Source organism: Aquila chrysaetos, chromosome 19, assembly GCF_900496995.4.
Source record: "Aquila chrysaetos chrysaetos chromosome 19, bAquChr1.4, whole genome shotgun sequence".
NCBI lineage: Eukaryota > Metazoa > Chordata > Aves > Accipitriformes > Accipitridae > Aquila > Aquila chrysaetos.
Window position 1 is genome coordinate 21,008,841 of NC_044022.1, and position 25,499 is coordinate 21,034,339.

Consider the following 25,499-nt stretch of genomic DNA (forward strand, 5'->3'; position numbering starts at 1 on the left):
GGGGAATGCTGGTAAGAAGAGAGATAAAGGATATTTCTGAAATTCCCTGTCTCCTACTGCAGGTGCCTGCCTGACCTGTGCACCTAAAAGAGATTACAATGCATTGCCTAAAGCCTCCAACTTTACTTACATGCCTAAATTGCCCCTTTGGGTAGAGAAGATTGCGTCATTCTTTCCCCTCAAAAGATGGACGGAGGATGAGATGCTCTTAGTATAACTGCATTTTTGTGAACGGAAGTTCAGAGTTCAGCACAAGCTTCACTCTGGAGGTGAAATCCACATTTCCACCTCCCAGGAGAACGCTATGACCAGCAGCAACAAATAAGGTTCAGACAGAAAAGTCTCCAACCTACCCGCGAAAGGTGGCCAGTAGTACGTGGAGAAACGAAAGAAGCTTCAGCACAAAGGGTGGGAAATGTACTTCTGAAAACTCTGCTGCCTGAAATCTTGGAGACGTCTAAGCAGGGAGGAAGGGAGGGATGGGAACGGGCATGGGCTTTATGCATTGCCTTCTTGGACTTGGAAACTTAAATTTTGTCTAAGCCGCATTTCAGCCACTAAATTGCTTATGTGGATCCAGGGCTTTGGAGTCCTGTGGTGCATCCCTGTCTGCTAGACTGGCAGTTAGAGAGGGAGTTTCGTGGTAGCTCGTCCCACTTGGAGGATTGCAGCAAGAACAAGTAGCTATTTGTTATTAGCCAACCTTTTCAATTTCATGACAGTTGGGGTGTTCTGGTTCCTGTTCAGAAAGCAAGATAAATTTGAGGCTTCTGCAGGTGTGACAGTTTCTTTAGTCAGTGATGACTAAACAGAAAAAATAAAAACAAAGATATAAAGAGTGCAGTAGTAAGCAACTGAATAAAAGACTATGGAACATCTGTTAAAAAAGCAACTAACATTTACTTTTCAATGCTTTTGAGCCATGTCATTTTAAAAAAAAAGAGAAGTTTAAACCACCTTGAATATTGAGAGCTTCAACCTGTATCTATGATGCATAGATTCCTGAAACATTCTCTTTTTTAAAATTAGATTATAAAATATGTTATTATGCCAATGTTTTGGTTTTGCACCTGAAAACTGAATCCCCCAAATAACAAGCTGTTTTCCCACCTCCTGTCTTGCCAAAAAAAAAAAAAAAACCAAAAAAAAACCAGCTGCTCTGTAATACAATAAAGTATGTGTCTTTCAATAAGTTTCCCTTTCATCCTCAGTTTCAATACAAAAAGGCTGTAATGCTGACCCAGGAAAATTAAATGTGGAATCGGAAAACATATCACACCGTTATGCAGTACTGTACGCATTAACAGATCTCAAAGAAATTTAGGAAAGCAGCAAGTATTTGTATATCTACCTTGGTGAAACCAAGGGACTGATGATGATTTTTCATAGGGTGCGTTGGGAGCAAGGCAGAACTCAGAAGTTCTTTTGGAAGAAGTCATAGATCCTTTTTCCCAGTCTGATTCTGCCTCAGATCAGCCATGATGCTGTGCATTTTATGTAAATTCACCAGTAATAAGGACTCAGAAATTAGCTGACAATTAACAGAATTGTGAACCACAACACAAAACAACTCAATCTCCCACAAAGCTGTAGGGATTCTGTAGATTATCACTACTAAGCAAAGTCAAAAAGAAAAAATAGTATCCAACCTCCATGTCCAAAATACCATTTGGAGGTAGTAAAATAATCAGATGTGAATGAATAAAGATGTCAAGCTTGGTTTAGTAAATAGACCATTTAATAAGCTCCCTTTTCTGGGAGTTTACTGCTTAACAGCAGTTAAGCACATCTAAGAACCCAATAAACATGCAATATGCTAAACTACTACTGTGAATGCTATGAATCCACAAACCTAATTAAAATTTTTTCATTTTCAGAGGTGATAAACTGAGGAGACCCTTCTACTTTCATTTCAAAATCAATTTTGTCATTGATTTCACTGAAACAAAAGAATGTCTTATACAAGGACCTACTGTTAATTGGAAAAGAAGGACTGCGAATAACTTTACAAAAGCTCCACAACTTCCTATCAATGACAATGTAACAAATAATACACAAAACCCAACAGAAAATAAATGAGAAAAATGGAAAGATCTGCTCAAAGTCATTTTTTACTGTAGTGGATGCTGAGTTTCCATAGAACTGATGTTGCAGAAAGTTAATGGCAATTTGAATTTCATGAAAGAGAGCTGAAAAAAATCATTGTTTAAATCACCCCTTAAATCTCTAAAAGCACTCTTCATGCAAATATCTAAAGGGGAAGAAAATGCACAGCTGATCAGATTATATGTGAATAGAATAAGCCTATGCATTACACTAGAAAACTGATAAGCATATACCCAATAAGTAAAAACTTCTTTACTACAGTTAAGAATTGATAAAGTAAATGCCAAGATTTCATTATCAAACAAGTTCTTTATTAAAAAAAAAAAAAAAAAATCCAGGAGAGGATTCAAACTTTCAAGGTTTAATCACTTTTACTAGCAAGAGTGAGAATGAGTAACCAAACCCTGCCCTGTCACACTGGTGCAAATCTAAATTTACTTTACCATATCTGACAGCAGAATTTTGTTCCACTTATCTAATTCTTATTTTAATGAGTTCTGGTCTATCAAAAGTAACTGCCCATCCATAACCTCAAACTTTAGAAGCCTCTACACTCCTGATTGCTGGAAGAGGGAAAGATATTCTGAGGGAAATATCACTCTCTACTTGACGTCTTACCGCACTTTATCTCTAAGGATCAACCATGGAATTCTATCCGCTGCAGAGCTATAGAGGTCCTTTGGGACTTTTGTCCTATCTGCTATGGCCAGTCTAAAGTTTTATGAACCATCTAAAGACACTCAGTCTGCTAATGTCAAATGTGACACAAATTGGCTCGTTAGCAGGCAGGCCTGGACTGAGCTTAGAATCAAAGGCTCCACCATGCAGAGATGCAACAGATCAGGATGTGCAATTCTGTTTTACAGTAAAGGGGCAAATCCAGGTAGATTACAAATTCTCAGGTGAGTGATTCACCGAGACTAATCTTTAATTAGTGGCTTTTTGTGTTTCGTGCTTTATCTATCACATTTATGCAGTAGCAGAAACCAACACAGGATCACAGCGGAGGTTAGAAGTGTGTGACAGTGAATCATTTCCAAATTCTTAAGTGAGGTTTTACATGATAGTGTTTCCTGTTACTACAGATGACTGGGTTCAATCTCTCAAGGTTTATTCCCTGTCCTTCAACCCAGTATTGCCATACTGCTACTGTCATGACATTTAAATATTTCTAGGTGGCTATCCAGTGTTAGAAATCACTGCTTTTCACTCATGACTGTTTTTTTCTGATTACCTATTCCACAATGTTAAACGGTTTAAAAACAGTAAATGTTTATCCAAATAGGAATATCCCTCTTAAGCACCTCAGAAGTAAGGACACAGCACGGAAGAAGAAAATGTGAGAGCTATTCTGTGGGTGAAAGGAGAGCACCAAAATAAGGAAGAGCACTCCCTTAGCCCTCCTTCCATCCCCAAAATAATTCAAGACCCAGCCTTCACTCAGGAAATCCCACAACGGTGACAGCAGTCAGATTGAGAGGCATGTGGCACAGCAAATAAAGATAGGAGCTGAACACCAACAGGTTTAGATTCGCTGGAGACAGGGCCAAAGAGTTATTTATGCAGCAGAGATCAGTACAACTGGGGTAAGCTCAGGAGCTGGTGCCAGAGGCACAAAGGACGTACTGAAGTGTCTGTATAAAAATACATATACATAGTACGCATTTGTGGGAGGAAAAGCTTCGGCTTTTCTGTGGTTTTGCTTTTCCTTTAATTATACAGCATCCTATTTTAGATGTTTCCACCATACATTATAAACAATTCAGAGGAATACAGAATGCATAGCCTCTAAATGTGGCTTCCCCTGAAACTCAGCTCTCAGCAAAGACAGTGACGGCAGAGCAGATTGTGGATCTGACGGCTCCTACGCACTCTGGTTGTCCCGTTGCTCCACAGCTAGAGCACAGATCACAAACTGAAGGTAAATAACTCAGCAAAGGGGTGGCCTGGGCTGCCAAAATAACATACGAAAACCCTCTCCTAAAGTAACTCCATTACCTATGATGGTGAGTATTTGTAAAAATGTCCCTTCCCTTTCCACAAAAGAATAATGTCCTGTCCTGTCTTCCACTGCTTTGTTACAAAGCCCCAAGGTTGTTTCAAGGCTGACCGGTTGCACGGCACAGTAAAATACAAAGATGTGGTACCATGCTTGGACTACTAGCTTTATCATGGGTTAATTGGGTTAATAATTACCCTGGGTGCAGCACTGGTTCCAGAACTGACACGCTCAGTGTATTTCTACAAAACGTAGTCGTGTTTTCCACCTCTCCGCTCCTCCCCCTTGTTTGTAAAATGGGGGTAGCAGCTTTTCCCAACTTCTTCGCAAGGGTCTTGTGACAACAAATTAATACCCTGAGATGCTCAGGTGCTGAGGAAACACAGTAAAGTATCCAAGGTAAGAGAGAAGAGATGGACCTACTGTGGGTTAGATGAAGAGGTACTGTTGGAATGACTGATAGGATGCATTTGAATCCATAATTCATGCTAAGCAATTCAAACAAATATTTATGCCTGCGAATTCACATAAGATGGTGATACTTGATGCAAAAAAGGCAGATACCCATCCAGAAAAATTCAGAGGGACACTGACCCCTAGAGATGCATACCCAAGCTTCATTTGGACTGCAAGAGTCATCAACAGACAGGGCTGAGCTAGCACCTTTGGGTTTAGCTAAAGACTAAGACTCAAATCCCAGGAAGGGTTGATAAAACTTAGGTCTGCTTTCATGGACAGCTGAAGCTCTAGTTTTCAAAGCCCTGAAAACACAGGATATTTAGACCTATAATTCATAGTCTTCCTGTGACACATAACTGTTTATTAATTATATGGTTTACAGGCACTTTCCCATTTATATTTCTTGCTTCCTTAGAGCACCCAAAACAAACAAACAAAGCAAACAAACCCTAATTTGCATGACTGTTCCCATCTGTAAAAAAAAGTCCCAAACAGCAGAGAAATGAGTATTCTGTAGGGAAGACTAATTTTTATCAGCCTTTGAAGAAGCTTTTTATATAAGTTTCTTCAGAAATGCCTGTGCAATACGTCCCTGACATATCTGCTGCCCCAGTCCCAGGGCAGGATTCCCATGCTCATTTATAGTGGCATATGAGTGATACCAACAGGGTCGAAGGAAGGTCCCCCAAGCACTTCACAGGAGACATTCAGAACTTTTCAGGAATAAATCTTTGGAGAACACATTCACTAAGACAGCTATTCACAGCCATTTATGTGATAAAGAGAGACCTTTTGGTTTCTATAGCCCTGTAAGTGTAAATGACATACAGTATGTATGTACTGAATGAATAACAGGACTTGCAATCTAAAAGTACAAATGAAAATGCCACTAAAACGTATGGTCTATTATGGTTAAATAGATTTTTTTTCAAGGTATTAAGGAAAAAGGTGGTTGGTATAATACAAGGTTATGTGAGATGCTGTAATACCTCTATGTCTTGGGCAGTGCCTGGATCCAGTCCTGTGTTCATTTGCGTTTTGCCTGGAAGTCAGTGGCAGCTCCACCTATCTGTAAAAGGACAGCTATAATAAACTGCTTTTTGGGGTAGCCTAGAAGGCAAGTCTCGTAGCTGAGTCTCTGATGTAGGTCACCACTTTGCCACAGACTTGCGCAACACTGAGAAGATCCCCTGGCGTGGGATACATCTTCGGTTCAGACGCCTGTTGGCGTCAGAGCTGGTTGTCTAGGTCTCCTTTATCATTAATCAAGAGAAACACACCCTTCAATAGCCCCGTTCATACTTTAAAGACCAGTCTAAAGGTGAACTGCACCTCAAAAGTGTTTATAGCTCTCCAACGACATAAACCTGGATAGATGAATTTCACTTTCAGCACCTCTATCAAATACTGCCAAACAAGGCAAAGTTCCTACCCTTTGTCTTCCACAACTGCTTCAGCCACAAGTTTCTTCTATAGATTTTTACAGTGCCAGGCACAATGAAGCTCCTTGCTAACATATAGTTTCCAGATATCATCGTGGCATGAGTTACTGAACCATGAGTCACAAGTCCTACTCTCCCACTTGAGTCCCGCTTCACCTGTTGGTTATGTACACATACACTTTTTTAATTTATATGATGAACACGTTTGAGTTCCTAAAAAAATTAAATCACTGCCTCTACTTATGCTGCAGCACATCTAAGAGAAAAATAATGAAAACAATTTAGCTCTCTTTACTGGGGACTAGAAATACTTCTAAGCAGTCATATTAATCATATTTGCGGGTTACTGAAGGGTGTAAATAAAGAGTGGAGTTAACTTTGCTCTTGTGTATATCAACATAAACTCAGAATGTTTGAATTGCTCACGTTTGACCTTAGCATGGAATTTCCCATGTCAGGAAAGCATGGCTTTTGCGTAGCAACATCCTGGGGATATAACCCTCAAGCTATGTATATGTTATCAGAAAGACTATACTCCAATAGTGTTTTTCCTCTGGGAATAATAAATAATAAATACTGCAGAATTTGGATGTGCACACTGTCTTTAAACTTCAGTGACACTGTCAAAATGTTGCCTGGCTAAATCAGCACTTAAACCAGAATTTTAAAATAGTATACAGAAGAGTATTAAGTTTTGTTTAAATTTTTTTTTGCTCATAAACCTAATGAGTTGCAATGATTTTAAGTAGTTAAATCTATAATTGTTTTTCTATAAAAGTTTACCTTTAAGAAATTGTTGTCGTAAAGATCAATACCAGGTTTCAGCTTAAAGAAAATTTCTATAACCAGGTTAGAAATATTTTGCTCTAATTTATGCACTGCTACACTTCTCTGACTGGGACTGCTGTAGAAACATCCTGGTGCCTTCCATAAAACAAATAAAGCAATAAAGACAGCAAATGTCCTCTACATAATATGTGCTTAACGAGATTACTCATTGTAAATTACTCATGCAAAATGTTTCCTGATGATGATGTCAAGCAGCTATGTGGGTCAATCTGCAAATAATAGTTTTGTACAGCTTAATGTTCATCATAGTATTTTTTTAAAATGAATTGTGACCTTACCTTAAAGGTTTCTGAGCTTGTTTTCAAACTGTGAAACCCTTCCCTTGTTTCACTGGGATCACATGAACCGAAATGGGAGGAAGGACGACGTATGTCATAAATTAAGTATATATATTTCATTGTCAGGGGGCTATTACCATTTTGAAAAAACCCTTCTCTCCCCTTTCTTCCCTACTCTTTGGTGAAGTAGAGGAGTAAATGGCTGCTTTTGCCCTATTTCTCTCAAAATTTGCTCCCGAACCCTTCTGTTAACACATACTCTGCTAGCATTTGCCTCTATCTACCCAAGCATGAAGCATTTGCTGCCCTGCTGGGATGTGCTGCGGTTTGCTGCTAATCCAACACTACCTTAGTCCAGCTGGAACTTTCCCCACTGAATCCGTAAATCAGATTACAGGAGAGATGTCACGACTCTTCAGCACCTCAAGCTACAGCCAACAACAATAGGAACAGCATGTTTTTCCCCAGGGAAAGCTGGGGAGGGGTGGTGGAAATGAGAAGGACGCATCGCAGGGCTATCCAAGGGGAAGAGGGATTCAAGTGGCTATTTTAAAAAGCAGCTTCGTAGCTGGCAATTGGTGACGGACTCAGCAGTGCAGGGTACAGACAGGCTTTTTAAACAGTAAAGAGGTGGATGGTAAACTGCCTTGAGCACTGGGCAAGGAGGGCTACAGGAAACCTCGGAATAAAGAAGATGTGCAGGAATATAGTGACCCAGCAGAAACATGCATGGCATTACTTTAATACCTCCTTTAAAATAAAGCTGAGTTTTAGCACTCAAAATTTTCCATTACCATTTCCATTTCCAGCGCCGAGGTGAAAGATAGAAGAACAGAGCATTGTATTAATAGCGCAGTTTTCAAATATTTCACGTTAGCCACAAAAAACATTCCCCACCACCCGGATTGTCTGTGGAATTTATTAGCCAAGAGGGTTTTAATAGAAAAAGACTTAAAGCTGAGAGAGAGAGAGAGAGAGAGAGAGAGAGAGAGCCCCTGCAAAAGGTACTTTCTGGAGTGCAGAGCTGTTTGTTTATTTTATAGAGCACATCTACCCAGGAGAGGAAGGGACATCGTTACGAGGCACAACGCAAAGTCCTGGGAGAGAGCCGAGTCTAGCCAAGCAGAGCCATTTATTTGCTTTGTGTTTAAAGAGAGCAAGATTCATTTCAGAAACGATTCTTCCAGACTCATAGCCTTAAAATAAAGCAGAATATGCATGCTTCAGTATGTTTCTGCTTGGCTCCATTGTACAATATCGTGTCAGAACATTCTTTACATAGAGCACAACCACCAGAACTAACACACAGGCATTTTCCAAAAGTATGAATTTCTTTAAAATAACTCCTGTGAAGCGAGTCTGAATACAAAACTTTGATTAGTTTGAACAGGAATGTTTACAGGATAACTCCCAGATCAGGCTAAATTCAGACATTGTGCAGGGCATTAGTGCATTCCTGTCCCTCCACTGTTCCAAATAAACTGGGAAAAGAGAAAGCCAGAGTAACTTTATCCTCCATGCACTGATCTATCCCACCTAAACAGAGCAATAACAACCTGCACATGTGTGCAGGTTCAAAAAGGAGTGACCTTTGCTCTCCTTGTGTTATGGGTACAGGTAAACCGAGGGGCAGAAAGACTGAGGGCTCAGCTGCCAAGCAGGCTGGCAGCCAAAACTTGCACTAAATTTCCTCAGAATGTAGCACCAACGTAAAGGTGCAGCCCGCGAGCTACCGCAGCATGCACGGCTGCTGCGTTTCCCCTGTGAGGAGCCTTGTTCAGGTTCCCCTACCCTTAAAGTCCCTGTCTCCTTCTTCACACGGAGCGGACAGCTGATGCTGAATGAGGCTCTGCTTAGGGCATGCACCAAATCTATTGCCTTTTGTGCCCACACACCCTTTACCACTCCCTCCTGCTGCTTCTCCGTGGCAGAAGACTCCCCAAAAGGGAATCTTTCGGTGGAAGGGGACTAGGACAGTGGGCCAAGGAGCTTTGCCGAGACTGCAGCAGGGAAAAGCAGAGGGATCCTACTAATGCTGCAGGGTGAGATAAGGTGAATGTTTGTGCCGAATGCCAAATACGAGAAAAGCTCTCAACAGGGCCAGAAGAAAAGACAACCCCAAATGTTTTTGCAAAACAGGTGCATCCTGTGATACTTCATTATCTTTGCATAATGGATCTAGCTAGCAAGCAACCCCAGCGATAGGAAGGTTTAGTATGCTAAAGAGCAGTGCAGTGAACTCCTTTTGGAGTATTTTATAATCAAACACTACAAATCCTTCGGAAGACATGACTAAAAGTGCAAGTGCAGACAAAGCCACCCTTAGGTAATTCCCTTGATTAAAACTCTCAGACTTGAAATGAATCTAATTAAGGACATCGCGAAGGCACAGAAAGGCAGTGTTCACTTATGCCCTCTTTTGCAGATGGTGAGTTGCCAAACAGAATCGAGAATCTTAATTGCAAGAATCATCAGCAAATTCAAAAAGGATGGTAAATTAGGGACTGCAAAAGTCAGACTGTTACATAACAGCAATGCTGCCAGATCTCCCAGTTCTTGCATTAGATAGGAAAGGAGCTCCCAAGAGACAACACAGTGCTTTTTATAAAAAAAATGCTGAAAAAGGAGAGAAAAGCCTAGCCCAGACTTATGCCATCCTGAGTGACGTAGGCAGCAAAATTGATGAAAGAGGATACCCTTTCTACCAGTTTGGTTTTCCTTCAATATTTGACACTGTTCCCTATACCACTGTTGAGAGGCATCTGTACAGACACTATGGTCATATAATGGAGTTGTCACAACTGGCCAGATCTCTGTTTTTTTTCTTTTCCGATCTTTCAAGCCTTTCATAGCAGGTATTATGCTTTGATGCATCACTGGAAATTTTCATTTCATTAATCAGCTTTCTATCAAAATGTTGACATTTCACAGATATTCTTCTCTGATAAAATCAAGGCAGTTAAAAAATACTTTTGAAATCACATGGCGAAAAACATTGACCACCTAGAAGTTCATTTCTGTCTGATTTAATTTTCCCCAACTGTCTGCATTAGTCTCCCAAGAAAAGAAATCTACTGAAGTATGGTAAGAAATGCTTATAAATATCTGATACAGATAAGCTAGACAGAAAAATCTGTTTGGCTGCATAGAAAATGGTTTCATAAAAAAGAAGCAGGAGGTACTTGGGAATTACAACATATTTGTGGGGTAGTGTGCTGAGCTCCTTCACTCCATTCAACTTTTATAATCAAGCAAAATATAGATGGAAGCAAGCTCCAAGTACGCAATTAAGTCAAGGACCACATGTTGTACTCTACAATCAAAAAAAAAAAAAAAAAAGGCAACTAAGTCAATGATTGAACTGTATTCTAATAGTAGTTGGGTTTTTTTCATAGACTCATAGAATGGTTTGAGTTGGAAAAGGCCTTTAAAGATCATCTAGTCCAACCCCTCTCTGCCATGCCAGGGACATTTTTCACTAGACCAGGTTTCTCAAAGCCCCATCTAACCTGACTTTGAACACTTCCAGGGATGGGGCAACCACAACCTCTCTGGGAAACCTGTTCCAGTGTCTCACCACCCTCATCATAAAAAATTTCTTCCTGATGTCCAATCTAAACCTACCCTCTTTCAGTTTAAAACTGTTACCCCTTGTCCTATCACAACAGGCCCTACTAAAAAGTTTGTCACCATCTTTCTTATAAGCCCCCTTTAAGTACTGGAAGGCTGCTATAAGGTCTCCCCGGAGCCTTCTCCCTTCCAGGCTGAACAACCCCAAATCTCTCAGCCTGTCTTCATAGGAGAGGTGCTCCAGCCCCCTGATCATTTTTGTGTCCCTCCCCTGGACCCGCTCCAACAGGTCCCTGTCTCTCCTGTGCTGAGGACCCCAGAGCTGGACGCAGAACTGCAGGTGGGGTCTCACCAGAGCGGAGCAGAGGGGCAGAATCCCCTCCCTCGACCTGCTGGTCACGCTTCTTCTGATGCAGCCCAGGGTACGGTTGGCTTTCTGGGCTGCGAGCGCACGTTGCTGGGTCACATCCAATTTTTTTATCCACCAGTATCCCCAAGTCCTTCTCAGGGCTGTTCTTAATCCCTTCATCCCCTAGTCTGTACTAATACTGGTGATTCTCTTGACCCATGCGCAGGACCTTGCACTTGGCCTTGTTGAACTTCAGGACATTCGCACGGGCGCACTACTCAAACCTGTGAAGGTCCTTCTGGATGGCATCCCTTCCCTCTAGTGTATCAGCCACACCACTCAGCTTGGTGTCATCTGCAAATTTGCTGAGAGTGCAGTCGATCCCACCGTCCATGTCATCAATTAAGATATTAACTAGTATTGGTCCCAGAACCAGTTTCCACTCTAACAGTTTAAAAATAACACTTCTTGGAATTATTCTGATCTTACACCATTTCTAGTGCTAACAAAGACAACAAAGCTCGATCCTCAGTTTTTCATTTTTTGTGGCAATATAGAAATTTGCAAGACAGCAGGTCTATAGATATTACCTATGCATGCACACATATCTGGTGAAACAAGAGACAAAGAACACTCAAGCTACATGCTTTTATTTTTGATGGTTTAAGAACCAAATATCCTAAAAAATACCCAAACCATTTAAAGCCACTGTGTGAAAAGTCAGGTCTTGGTGTTAGTGGAAATCAAGTGCAACTGCTCCTGACTTACTACAAATGCCCAGTACATTTCCATTCCTCAAAGCACCACACTACCATACTTGTGCTCATGCTGCAACCCTCTCAATATAAACAAAAACCAAGACCGCATCACAAAGTCAATCCAAAGCCTTTGAGAATGAAAACTAATAATTAAGAAGAGTTACTAATTAGATACTGGGCTAGAACCTCACCTGGTAAAAAACTGTTTAGATCAACTGTTCTATCAATACTTTTAAGTGGGTCTATTTTAGTACAGATCAACAATGATAGAATTCATTTGAATATATTGTAAGGACAACCAAAACCACAGGGTTTACAATCACTTGCAAGATTAGCGAGAGACTGAGGGAGAGCGAAAACTTGAATTTGTTTTACATTCATCTACTCATAAAAGGTGACAAGTTGATAGCTGTGGACCAACATCATGCTGTGGTCCAGAGCCAAAGAAAATGTCAACTAAATCCTGCCAGCTCCTCAGCTGAGATAAATCATCATAGCTCTATTAGTCAGCCCTCTAACTTCCAGCATCCAAGGATTTGGCTCTATCTACAATGTATGTTCAGGCAAGATATAAATCAATGCAGTGTCAACTTGACCGCAGTTTCTTTTTTCTCTTCAAATATTACTGTGTCTTTGATAGTTAAAAGCAAATCTCACTGAAGTCATCTAATTGGCAGGAGGAGGAAAACACTTACAAAGGTCATTTCCTATAAACCCAGCAGACTAAAGTTCACTTGCTGCCCATCATCCCAAAAGTTGTTGTTACCTACACTGGGCAAATTTTCCCACTTATTAGTCCGTAAAGCACTTGGAATCGTCAGTCAGTCTTTCTTCCATAAGAATATGAAAAGAAAAGATGCATCTCCCCTTCCTCGTGTCACCACCTGGGACTGGGGACAGCCCGGTGCTTTAAACGTCAGCCGTTTTTGGCAGACCCTGCAGCAGCTTATGAAGGAATTCCCACAAACTGTGCCCGTGACCAGGCAAAACTAGCAGGCTCCCAGTCATCACGCTCAGCTGGAGTCCAGAGTTATAGCAATCAACAGCAACTCCACACTCCTCCGAGCTGGACACCACCACCGACCATACCACGCTTGCCACTGATCCCCATTGCTCCATGTGGAATGAATTAAACTCCCGAAGAGCCTGAATTTCTGGAGAAGCCCTGCTAAGCCCCTATCCAACATTTCAACAGCTCAGGCTTCCCAAGGAGTTTGGTCTGGCCTCGGGACTCGTTTCTGTTCTTTCTCAAATGCACTGAGTATGGAAATTTTACCCGACAGGGCTGCTCCAAACACAGAGACTTACCATTCAGTCTCTCAAATCTTTGTATTAAAAGGCTCAAACTTACGGTAGAGTGCTGAATGGGTATCCAGGCAGGTGTTTCGACTGAGCATTTGTGGGATGGGCATCTGCCATGGCTCTGCTGCAAATAAGTGAAAATGGCATTATACACAACACAGTATGTGCTGCAATCGCTAGGCACAATGGACTCCATTCCAGATGGAGCATCTAGGAGTTTGCTAGTATGCATTACACCTCACAAAGTCATTTTCCACTGTCATGTAGGGATAATAATCTGCAGTTCGCAGGACCAAAAAGGCCTCAACAGTTACCCATTAATTTTGCTTTGAAGTTCTCAGCTATGTGGGTGAACATATCCTTCATCCACTCTGAACCCCAAGCATGTGCATCTGGCTTTCCTCCACCCTGGAGCATTCAGAGAACAACAGCGGAGCTTTAGGCAGAGATGGGCTCTTTTTCCCCCCATTTCATGACAGGCTGCATTTTTCCATTATGTCCTCTTTGAACCAGTGATAGGTGCAGCCTGAACCACCCCAGGGCGATTTTCCAGGAGGAGTAAGCCTCTCCCAAATGTTCAGCGTGTTTCTTTGCCGAGCAGAACGCTCTGCTTACTCCCCAGATTGGCCCCTGGAGGACATGGAGCAAGTACCCAAGAGTCCTGCAGTTCCCTGAAACTTTGCAGAACCGAAAGAGTGAGGGGTTAATTTAAAGTCTAATGTTCCACATGGCAGTGCAAGATGCAACCATCAGGCCTTTGGGCTGATCTTCCTGTAATTTCCCTTGCATTTGCAGTGATTCAATTACATTTTAGCAAAGGTTTGGAGCCCATCAGAATGAATTGCACAGTAGATTGGGTCAGAGTCCCTGAAGGAAAGTTCAGGATAAATTCTGGTGTCTGCCACCATTACTCTCAGCATTTCACATAAGAGTCAAACTATTATTTAGCTCCTTGAATTGGAGGACTCTTGTAATCATGTGTGCTCCTGAAGCTGAAAATAATGTGAAAAAAAAAGCTTCCTTCCTTTTACTTTCATTTGAGCCAGATATATTGCAAGTAACTACATTACACCTTTCTTTTCCCCATGCTGAGAGCAAAGGAGAGCAACTTCTGCAAACACTAATGATTAGGCTTCACACGATTTTCAATTTTGAGTCTGATTTAAGAACGTTAACTAACAAAGTACTATTAGTGCTTTGCTCTTTATTTCCAAAAAGTAAACATTTGTAAAGCATTGCAATACTAAATACTTTTACAAGTAAAAAGAAGAGGAAATACTATGCATATCAGTTTCAGTTTCATATTCCCCAAACCTTGAAAACTGGTTATCTTTTATATTTTCACTTAGACAACTTTAAGGAATATTCAGAAAGACAGCTAGCAAGCAAGAAGCATTGTACCTTTAAATGAAAGTTTAGAAAGTCTTGCTTAAAAGGATTTGAAAAAGTCACTGCTATCACTGCAGCAATATCCTGCGGGTGTGTGTTATCTCCTGTAAGGAAGGGATGAACACAACAGCAAACTATGTAATCCTATCAAAATAATAGAACTATACATGAATTTTGATCGAAAGACTGCATGAAATATTGGTACTTATTTTTTCCTTTCTTTAACAATTGTATGTCTTCAGTCTTTAATCCAAGGCAAGATAAAGGCAAGAAAATTGATAATTTGCTTTGGACAGAAAACATTTTTCTGATTGAAAAGCCTGATCTTACAAACTCAGGTAACCATGTATAACGTTTGTCACGAGACTCCTCAAAAAGACTCCTCACATTCTTAAAGAGGTTACATCCACAAAATAAAAGCTCCAGATCTCATAGCAGGAGGTGCTAATACTCTGCAAGTATTCTTGACTTTGAGATCATACAAAAATTGTCCCAAGGCCCAGAATCACAAGACACAGGCTGCATATTCAAACTCCAGAAAGACAGAGGTAACTGGGAATTGCCTGTAGACACCATTTCTCCAGAGATCCCAACTTCTCAGCACAAGGGCTGGCTGTAGGGTGACCTGCGGAGTTTGGCCTTTCACAGCTGGGTATTTGAATTACTGGGCTGATAACATGATACTGCACTGGTATTGTCTGAGAAATGCATGTAGTTCAAGGGCTAGGACTGAACACTTTTCTCCTACAGCTTTTTAGGGATTTGAGGTTGGATTTTTTTTTTTTTAATTACAGCTGATTTGTTATTTGAATGATTACTACTTTTTGTATTGTTCTGTAAAAAACAATGCTTTTCATACCTTTTATATCTTACACCCTCACCTAGTTGAAATAGTTCTAAGAAATAAGGTTGTATATCAACTGTTGGTAATGCTTTTCTTCATAAAAGTGCTCTTTTTTTTTTTTTTTAATCAGCCAAAAGGTCCAACATGTCACATCTAGAGACACCAACTAAAAAAAAATTACCCAAAAGGTCAACACTACATAAAGTATTCTGCAAGCATAGGCAATACAAGTAGGCATAGGAATAAATATGTTGGGAATTATTTGCAGACTGTAGAAGGAATTAATTCCATTTGATTATTATTGTTAACATTTTCCCCAGCCTAGGAGTTTGGTGAGCTTAAGGACTACAGACCCTGGTCCACGACTACACTGGAAAGTTAAAAATCTGAAAAGTGATGAAAATCCATCATTTGAAATCACCTTTCTTCAGACAGCCTTCAAGGGAGGACAGAATTACCTGTAGTTTTCATGTTTACTAATATTTGTATGCAAAAAGAATATATCTTGCCTTGCTGTTTGGAAGAATATGTTCCAATAAAAGAGTTTTCCATCTGAAACAGAAACAGAGAGGCTGTTTCTCCATAGCTTATGAATGAGTGATTTCCACAGTCTTGTTTTACTCCCTTTCTTTGAGGATACCCAGCCTCCTGCACTAAGCTTCACCCTTGAGACAGCTCCAATGGAGTGATAGACACAGCTATCCAGGCGTAGGCTTTATCACAGCTTCATGCAATCAGAACCTTCAAAATATGCAGTAAGATCTTCAGCTTGTGTAATTTTTGTATAAAGAGACCTTGGGACACAAAAAAATAATTCCATTCTCATTGCTGAATTCAGCATCAGTCACAGCTTGCTTTCTGGGTTGATGCTTTAAATCCTTGATAAATTGCATAGCAATAATACAGTCAGGAAGCAATGAAGTGATGACCAAAGTCAGATAGAGATGCTAACAGCCTAGTCAGTTGGAGACAGTGCAATTCCTTCTCTGGAGGCACTGTTACATGTAATTCCAAAACCAATAGGTTTATCCAGCATCCAGAAATGCAGACCCCATACGTAACCAGGATACAGAAAAGCATCAACTTCAGAAGACAAAACCAAGGCTGCAAGCCCTTCAGAGTCTGTGCACAACATCTACCTTCCTAGCATGCAACCTTTAAGCAAGCTTTTTTCCTACATGCTTTTCTGAGTCAGGTGTTGAAGTAAATGACTGCTATTAGCACTGGTTAGAAACATCAGTATAAAGTATCTTGCAGATGCATTAATGTAATGCAGAGTAGTAGCATCGGTGCCCACTGCAGTATTGCAGTGGGAAATATTGCGTATTGAATATTGAATTGGAAGGTGAGAGCTTTGTGGCACAGCACAAGAGAGGTTTTCAGGTGACAGAGCTGCAGTTGCACATCAGCAAGCTCTGGGTAAGATTCCAAGGAAAAATTCCTCTTTTGTGTTGCGTGATCAACCCTAGTGACTGCTAAGCGTGTTTGGAGGGTTTTAAGAGCAAGTACGTATAGCTTATTGCCACTTCCTCATAGGCAGGGAGAGGTTTTATGTATATAAATATATATATATATATGCATCAATACCAAATTTGGATGGCCAAATATTGCCTAATATGACTGTGGCTGGAGACACATTTGGAGGCAGATCTTAGATCTGTGGGAAGATATAACAAAATCCAGAGAAGAAATTTAGGAATATTTTATCTGCTAAAGGTTCAGGGCTCACTGAACTGCAGCATTCCCTAAGATCTGACTTAATATTCTTTCTCAGAGAAGATACTGGTGACCAGAGTCAAAAGCAGTCACAGGTGAGATTCTGTCTGTAGCCACTAGAATGGCCAAGAATATGACTTCCAAATTATATACAAGTCCTTGAGTGAGGTCTCCAGTAGCAAAAGAGTTGGCCGAAGTCAAACCCAGTGGAACATACTTAGCTACTCCTACACATCCTTGCAATTATTTTCTCTGATGCAGATGATTCTCTGGAGAAATGAAAATTGTAGATCTCAACTAGAGGTCTCAGACTGGGTAAAATACAATCATATACCAGGCCATACCCCTGACCTAATGATTCACTCATAAATAACCATTCCCTTCTCCTTGACTGCACACATCCTCTCATTTTTCAGAAGTCTTGCCTCAGGTGAAGGGAGGTAGAAGGAAATTTGCATGGTAGTAGCAAACAGATTAAAACACAAAAGAAATGCATGTTTACATTGAGGATGCATGCCAAGAGACACATCTTTTCTGCTTTTAGTGGCCTATTGGACTTTGCAAAGAATCCATTCGGTCAGCTCCAGCTACGTGAAATGCATAAAAATGCAGCTCACCTTGGCACTAGGAAATTATCTTCCCACCTCCATGCAGGTCCTCCAAATATTAGAGAAGGGACCTGCTAAGGATGTGTAGCTCTGCTATCGTTAAGCAGCACTATCGTTAACTGAGCCAGGATCAGGCTCTCTTGTTTTCTTTTGCTTGTTCAGTATCTTGCACTTTTCCTTCCATCGGCAGCTCTCCACTGCTGTGCAGCAGTATTAAGCCCTAACCGTATCTGCCTGAGCAGTTAATTCAACTTTTTCTTTTCTCAGTTTACAGAACTGTTCATAGATTTATGAAACAAATGACCCTTCTCCTTTCATAGTTAAAACCAATCTCAATAAAGACATCTCCCTAAGATCAGCAAATTATAATCTAATGAAATCTATTGAAAATTTCAGTTGCACTAAACAAGGTCAATGCTCAGAAGAAACGAAATGTCACTCAGAAATGGAGATCAAAGAAATTCCCTTCTATTCCTGCTGCTGCCATAGAGACCAAGGGAGGGGGAAGAAGAGATTTAACAGACATAATTCTTCCTGAAATTTATAATTAACTACAAGGGAAAAGGGACAATTACCATATTTCTAAAGAATAAAGGAGAAAAAAGTTGAGCTTTTGACAAGATATAATTACAAGACATTACATATGCAATGCACATTGGTTTGTTCTGTGTAATTTTCTCGAGACTCCCCCCAAAAAATGATTTTTTTTTTTCTAGAAAAGACAACACGTGTCTCATCAGTTTACATTCAGAATGTTTGAAATCCAAAAGCTAGAAGCTTACAATAATTGTTCCAAATTTTAACATTGGTAAATAAAGATTTGAAATAAATACTCAGATACACTCCCCATCTGTCAGACATCTATGAGTATGTTCTCCAGCTAAGATAAATGGTAATCAATGAAAAGGATCTTCCTGCTCTTCTAAGACTGCGCAGTTTAGCCAGCAGCCAACCCGTAGTCATCAAAGCTGTCCTCGAGTACCACTTCAGAATAGAGTTTACTAAATTACACGTAAATTGCATGGATTCAGCACTATTACACTTTTAGGGTCTGGCAGGAAAACACCACAGTTTGAAGTGCTCATCAGCACCTAATAATGACTATAGAAAAAGATTTTGATTTTAGCTAAATGTGAATCTCTGGAGGGAAATCATTATGTTTCCTTTGTTTTGGGTTTGTTATAGCCAGGAAATTCAGCACAAAAAACTTAGCTACCCAGTTTATGATTTCAAACTGCAATGATTCAAAGCCTGAAGTCTTGCAAAGAAAAAACAACAAATGTTGCCCAGATCTATTTAGCACTATTAACAATATGCAGGCACAAAGAAATGTGGTTATTTTTTTGTTTCATATCCAGCTAAATTTAAATCAGATTCTCATGTCGCGTAGGTCTCTACAGCTCTCTGGTTTTGTTAAGATTATACCAGTCTACAACACCTGAGGCACTGGTTCAACTTCAGTATTTATACCCAGCTTTATAATCTCCTAATTTTGGGACTGACTCTACAGCCTCTCAGACACATACAGCTGGTCTTGTAGGAAGTCCCACAAAATAAATTGAACTTTATTCTCAAAGTATATAACTTTTTTAAACTATATTGATTTTTTTCAGATTAACACAATATAACTGAGGGGGGTATGGGGGGGAACAGGTCTATTTTCTTCAGTAAGGCCTATTAAAAAAGCACTTCAGCATAATTAAATATTCTAAGTAATATCTATTTATACTGGCATCAGACCACCATAATCAATAATCGAACTTAACCTCATAGTGGATTCACCTCTGCAAAGTAAGACCAACAGCTGGCATATAGCGTGTGGACCTACACTCCACCTCCAGCAGACATGATCTGATCTGATTGACCATCCTGTCCTTCCGAGGGCATCTTGGGACTCATTTTGCCGCTGCTCTGAATTAGAGAAGCTGGAACAGTGAGGTCACTCCAGTGGTACCACTTCCACATTTTTCCATTCTTCAGCCGAGTTCTAAAACCGCCCTTTAAATCAACTGGGTTGGCGCTGGGAGTCAACTGGGTTGGCTAAATGCTGAAGGAGTGTTTCCCCCTCACTTGGGGAAGCCACAGCATCCTACTGGGACACAAGACCTGCCCCTACTTACCCCCAAGCACCGCACACTATCAACAGGGATTTATAATGATATACTTAATATAGACTGGTAGTTTCAAAGTCAACTAGCCAAGACACCGCAACTCCTCACTCAGATTCACAGCGGTGCTGTTGAGGAGGATGAGCTCTGAATTTTGCCTTGTCTTCCATGTTGGGACTATGGGGAAAAGAAAGCTAATGCTGACAAAAAGACAAGGTGCAAATTTTACAGCTCTTCTCTGCTTTACCGTTAAATTCATGCTGCAAAGTGGGGTGATGCGTGTGTGCAGTGGGAGAGACCTACAGAAGAGTCATACCATACCCAGGGTCTAAGCCAAATGTTGGTCCTGTACTTGACCGCAGTGGCTTCTTATTTTCCACAACCGTTGCATGTAGTGAGACTTCTGCTCACACATCTGTCAGATTTTTGCCTTAAGTGCATACATTGGTGCCTCCTGTTCCAAATATATTGCTGGATGAGCAGAAGAAAACAGGATAGACAGATGTTGCTGACTCCTGGCAACCCTGCCAGTCAGAATTGTACACATTCAACCTTGGTATGGGTTAACAACATAAACAAGCACATCACCCTGCTTCCCAGCACCATTACAAAACAATTTTCCTTCCATCTTTATCTCATTCTTTTAAATACTTGAACTAAATCCTTAGAAAAGGTGCTGGACGGACAGCCATGAAAAGAGAGATATTGTTAATTTACCAAACTGGACTAACACAGAATTTAAAAAAAAAACTGAAAAACTGAAAACAAAACCCCAAATTTCTTCACTAGTGGAATGAACTGAGTCTTTCATTAACTCTGGGAAAAAACAAACAAACAAACAAAGAAACCCAAACCCAACCAAACATGCAAAATCTTTTTTTCCATTCACATGAATAATCACATTTTCATTTAATTGTCTCGTTCCACAGATGTCAGTGACACTTGAATTAAACATGGAACCTCTGTAGTGAGTGATCTGGCTTAAGCCACTACAGAGTTAAGTGGAAGCTGGCAACAAGAATCTCTAAGGAGTAATTGTTGCAGAATTCTCAACATTTTGATGACAGAAATTTATTTTTGTAGCTAACAAAACCAACAAGTTCAAGCTGGGCATTTTCCCTGGGTCTGAAGGTGGCCAGTTCTCTGGCTTACAAGCTGGAGGACACAGCTCTGGATCACAGGAATCCTACTGCTGCCAGTGCTCAGTGCTGCAAACTTGGGAGTCAGGCAACAATCAGCAAGTGGGTTAGGTTTTGTGAATAAATCGGGATTACTTTATTTGGTTTCTAGTCTTTGTGTACATCTTTGCAAGATCTTCTCAAAACACAGAAGCTTTCAGGTGATAAAATCTGGGATTTTAAGCAAACCTCAAGATACAGCTCCCAAACAAAACAAGAGGTGACACCAGTGGCAACCAACACTGACAGTTCTTAGGGCCATGACTCATGTTAAGGATAATAAAACATTAGACTAGGTTGCCCAGGAAGTTTTAAAATCTCTATCCTAGCAGAAGGACTTTAGCTAGCCCTGCTTGTGACAGAGGATGGCCACTTGTGGTATTATTCAATTCTCTTTTTTTTGGTGCTGTGATTGTCAGCTGCAAGTAGCAAAAAGCCTGAATCTGACACCTTGAAATCATGAGATTTAGAAAAGAAAACTACATTTTTATTTCCCTTCATTGGCCTTCTGGGTTTTAAACCTTTAGAGCTTCCACCTCTAAGCTCTCCTTTGTAGCAACAAGGGCCAGAAAGCTTTTGGTATTTTTTTTCCAGGGAAAGCTGATCATCTTTTCTAATCTACGTGACACCAAGAACTGGGGGTTTCAGTGAAGCAGCCCCTGTTATAGTGAGTCTTGTCGGGCAACACAGAGCTATCTATTTTCTTTTTCACCAGCAGCAGCTACTGTTGTAAGGCAGAAGGATGGAAGGAGAGCCGATAGCTAGGGGAGAGGACAGCACGTTGCCTCTGACTGTTGGGAGGCGCGGTGGGAATGTTCGTCCTTTTCAAAAACTCCCGGTGCTCCCGCTGGGATGGAGTCTTGACCTAAGCTTTTATTTATACTGAATTCTTCCTAACGATAAAATAATGCCACAAATTAATGTGCTTTATGCAACAGTAAAAGAAAGAAGCTATGCTGGGAATATGATCAATTAAAATAAACTAGGAGACCATAAGAAGTCCTCCTTGACTGATTCAGCATTTCCTAAGTCCTGGGTTCAGAAACGCATGGAAACACGAAGGAAATAAAAAAGAAGAGGAAAAATTTGTGCAAATTAATATCTTAAATCTATCTTAAACATATCTTGCATTTTGGCTGAAAAAATAGTGTCAGCAGGATTTAAGATTTGGCAAGGCACATCAGAAATCAATTTTATTAGATGGCATCTGTCACCATATAGAGTTCAAAGCAGGATCTTTAGATCCATTGTACATAACCTACAAGGGCATATTCACTCCACCACGACACTTATGCCATTTTCTGTAGACTGGAAACACTGAAAATTCCAGACTAAATTTAATGACCAAGTGTTAAAAATGTCAACTTTTTAAACAGTGTTCAACTTTTGGAGTTTAAATAGCATTCATCTTTTACTCCCTTTTTATTATTTATAAGATCTGAAGAGTAAAACTGATGTATTTACTCCCTCTTGACATTAAGGTCCACTTTTCCAAGAATGAGAATGGCAATTATTTGCACAAATCAGACAAATGGGTATTTAAATAAAGACAATTAACAGATCTGAGGCCAAAAATTACAATACTGTTGCTCTGTAGAATTCATAGTTACTGAAATGAATTTTTAAAAAATCTCAGATGTTCTGAAAAAGGTCTGCTCTTACTATATTTGTGAAAATTGGCATAAACAGATGCCATAAAAATGTTGTAGGTTTAAAGGAAGTAGAGTTACTCCAATGCACAACAAAGCAAGTAAGAGCAGATTATGGATCAGTACAATCTAATGTCACTGGTGCAGCTATTTAAATATGGCACCAAACAAGATGAGGAAATCAACTGTAATTTATTTGGCTTCAAGCCCTTGCAATATGAAAGTGTTCTGAAACTAGATTTTTGATATTATTCAGCTCAGTTACATATGTTAATATGGTGTTCCCACATGCATCCAAATAGCAGGTCACCTACAATTCACAATCCTATCTCATTCCAACATCAAAGTTGGCAGCAAAGACTGAATATCTGCAGTTGAATATTTGAGGCTCATACGCTTGACTTTCAGATCATTTCAGCCATTTAGCAGCGGATTCAAGAGACAGAAAATCTGGGAGGAAAAATATGGTGTGTAGATGGAGTTGGGAGCCCTGCTCAGAGCAGCAGCAGTAGTGAGATGATGGTAAGTCTACATCTGGTATTGCCCAAAAGGCCCTGGCAAAATGTTCAGTGGAAACTTTCATCACCAATTCATAAAAGAAATAAAGCGGTGTCTCTTCACATATAAAAAAAAAAGGCACTGGGCCACCACCTTCTCCCAATTATACCATCTTAAAAGTAGACTTATGACCCTGTCCCAAATCCAGTTACTACACACCTCCTTGCCAAACCCTCAAGGCCAAGGAAGGTTGCGATTGCAGGTCCCCGCTGCACCACCAGACACCCAGAAGTAGGGCTAATTGTAGCTTTTTTTCAACCTTCCTGGTTATTTTCAATTGGAAAGCAACCTCTGGGAGTGTAAACTGAATGATCCTGCATCCAAGCTTTCTTCAGCGGTGCTGCTGAGCGCTTTTCACTGGTATTGCGTCAACGGGCACCCGCGGGTGCCTCCGCTCTGCTGCGGGGCAGGTTGAGGATGTAGTCTCAGATCCTGCATGGCTTGCAGGAGCCAGAAGGACCTGGAAAGAACAGGAGGTGAATGAGGCCACAGAAGGAGCGTACGCTCCTTCTGTGGCCTCATTCACCTCCTGTTCTTTCCCCATATGGTTTTCTCCACCGGCGAGAGGGGAATGACAGCTCGCATCTGTTTCCGCGGCTCCACCACGCTCCCTGCTCTCCGCGGCGGCCACCCGCCACCCCTCGCTGCTGCCCGTGGGTGCCCGGGGTGTCTCCTCCTGCCCTTCTCTCTGTGACGGACGGTGGTCCCCATTTTGCATGGCCATTACACAAAAAATGACAGCAGTGATGACGACAGTGCTAACCATTGGCTTGCCTTATCATTTACGCAGCCTTCAGGTGTTCTGGCTACCCCAGGCATTTTGCAAGTCCTATGGAAATGGTGGAATTCATCAAAAATAAACCAGAACAGGGAGCAACTATGCTGCACCCCAATGTCTGGACTTCCCCTGGTAACTACTCCTTATAAATACTATCACTATGTGCAAATGCAGTTACAAACATGTGGTGAGCTGCCTGTCCTGTAGTAACAGAAAGGGAGTTCCCCGATAATCTCCCCGTCATTTAATATTAAGTTAGTTTGCTAAGTTTGAGGACATCTCAAAGAATCTTTCAGCTTATCCCTACTCTAGAGTTTTAAGACAGGAGTTGTCCTTAACTCGGGAAGTGTCCTTAACCCCAAAGTCCTTAGCCTGCCACTGTTGTTGTGGATAAAAAAATTGTTTACGTGCACGTTTGGAGAGAATTATTTAGAAGGACCATTCCCAAACAGTCAGGTTAGATCTAACGTCTGTATAAGAGTGCTGAATTGGGATCAAGGCGTTTTTATTTTTCAGGCCTAGAGATGCAAAGTAAGCTATGTTTTTCCCCCAAAAAGCCACAATAAGCCACAAGAAACTTGCATCTCTCCAATCAGAAACATCATGACTATCTAAACTACATCTGATTGGCCTCTTTAAAATCCTAGGACCCATATAATGCCCCCCCCCCTTTTTTTTTATTCTTTAGTTTACAGAATAAACTAATACGCTGAGAAAATATGTGTATTATACCATGTATTCTGAAAGTGCTCTAATAGCTAGAGATATTAATAGACACAAGCATAGGCTAAGATAAAATATGAAATCATTTTCCTTTTGCTAGTAAAAATAAGTAAATTACATATCATTTAGGAAGTGATATAGAAACAAACTGCATAATCTACAGAAAAAGAAAACAAAATGCTCATTGAAGCAAAGCTTATTTATCACTTTATCTTGCAACCTGACACAGTACATGCTCTATCTATTTAATTACAGGAACAGAAAAACAGCAGAGAAATATGTACACATAACAGCAATGTTTCCAGTCCTACCTTGGTTGTGACAATGCACAGACAATCCATTCTGTAAATCTCCACAGAAGTGTATGTAAATCATAAAAACAAATCAGCAAGGGTGAGGAAAGGCTTTTGAACAGCATGAACAGAACCGGAGGCTTGAATCTGCACAGCCTGCTTTTCCAAGTGGGGCCCTCATAAGAAACTCGAGTCCTCCTCCACAATGCTAAAGGCAGTCATGATGCTCACAGGGATCAGAAAACCCACTAGAAATCGTCTCAAGCAAAACTTCCAGGTGGCTTATCAGGCTTGATTGCTGCATTGTTCAATCTGTGATCAAAATATTCTGTTGAATGGTATGCAGCCTTCTAAATGGGAAGATGAGAACCACAACAAGCACAAAAGAGCAAAAGCATCACATTTCAGCCCTGGCTCTGGTTTCACAATTCTGATCTGCTGTTTCAGTATACCCATAAGATTTCCTTTGCCAAGTCTCTCTCTCTCTCTCTCTCTCTCTCTCAATCTCTCTCCCTCTCGCTCTCTCCTTCCCTGTCTTTTTTT

General features: G+C 40.6%; 1 protein-coding gene across 20 annotated transcripts in view; it reads right to left on the reverse strand.

Annotated features, from left to right (window-relative positions):
• The window catches only part of DLG2 (discs large MAGUK scaffold protein 2), a 1,026,767-nt gene that overhangs the window by 850,361 nt on the left and 150,907 nt on the right, over nt 1–25,499 (reverse strand). For 10 of the 20 annotated variants that reach the window (XM_030042402.1, XM_030042408.1, XM_030042404.1 and 7 more), the window contains one exon: nt 13,162–13,236. The exons of 5 other annotated variants lie outside the window; for them this stretch is intronic. In XM_030042402.1, coding sequence (XP_029898262.1) covers nt 13,162–13,236 — 75 coding nt within the window. Of the gene's footprint in view, nt 1–13,161; nt 13,237–24,974; nt 25,437–25,499 lie in introns of those variants that run through there. 5 more of the 20 variants (XM_030042412.2, XM_030042420.2, XM_030042403.1 and 2 more) reach the window with 5 other exon arrangements.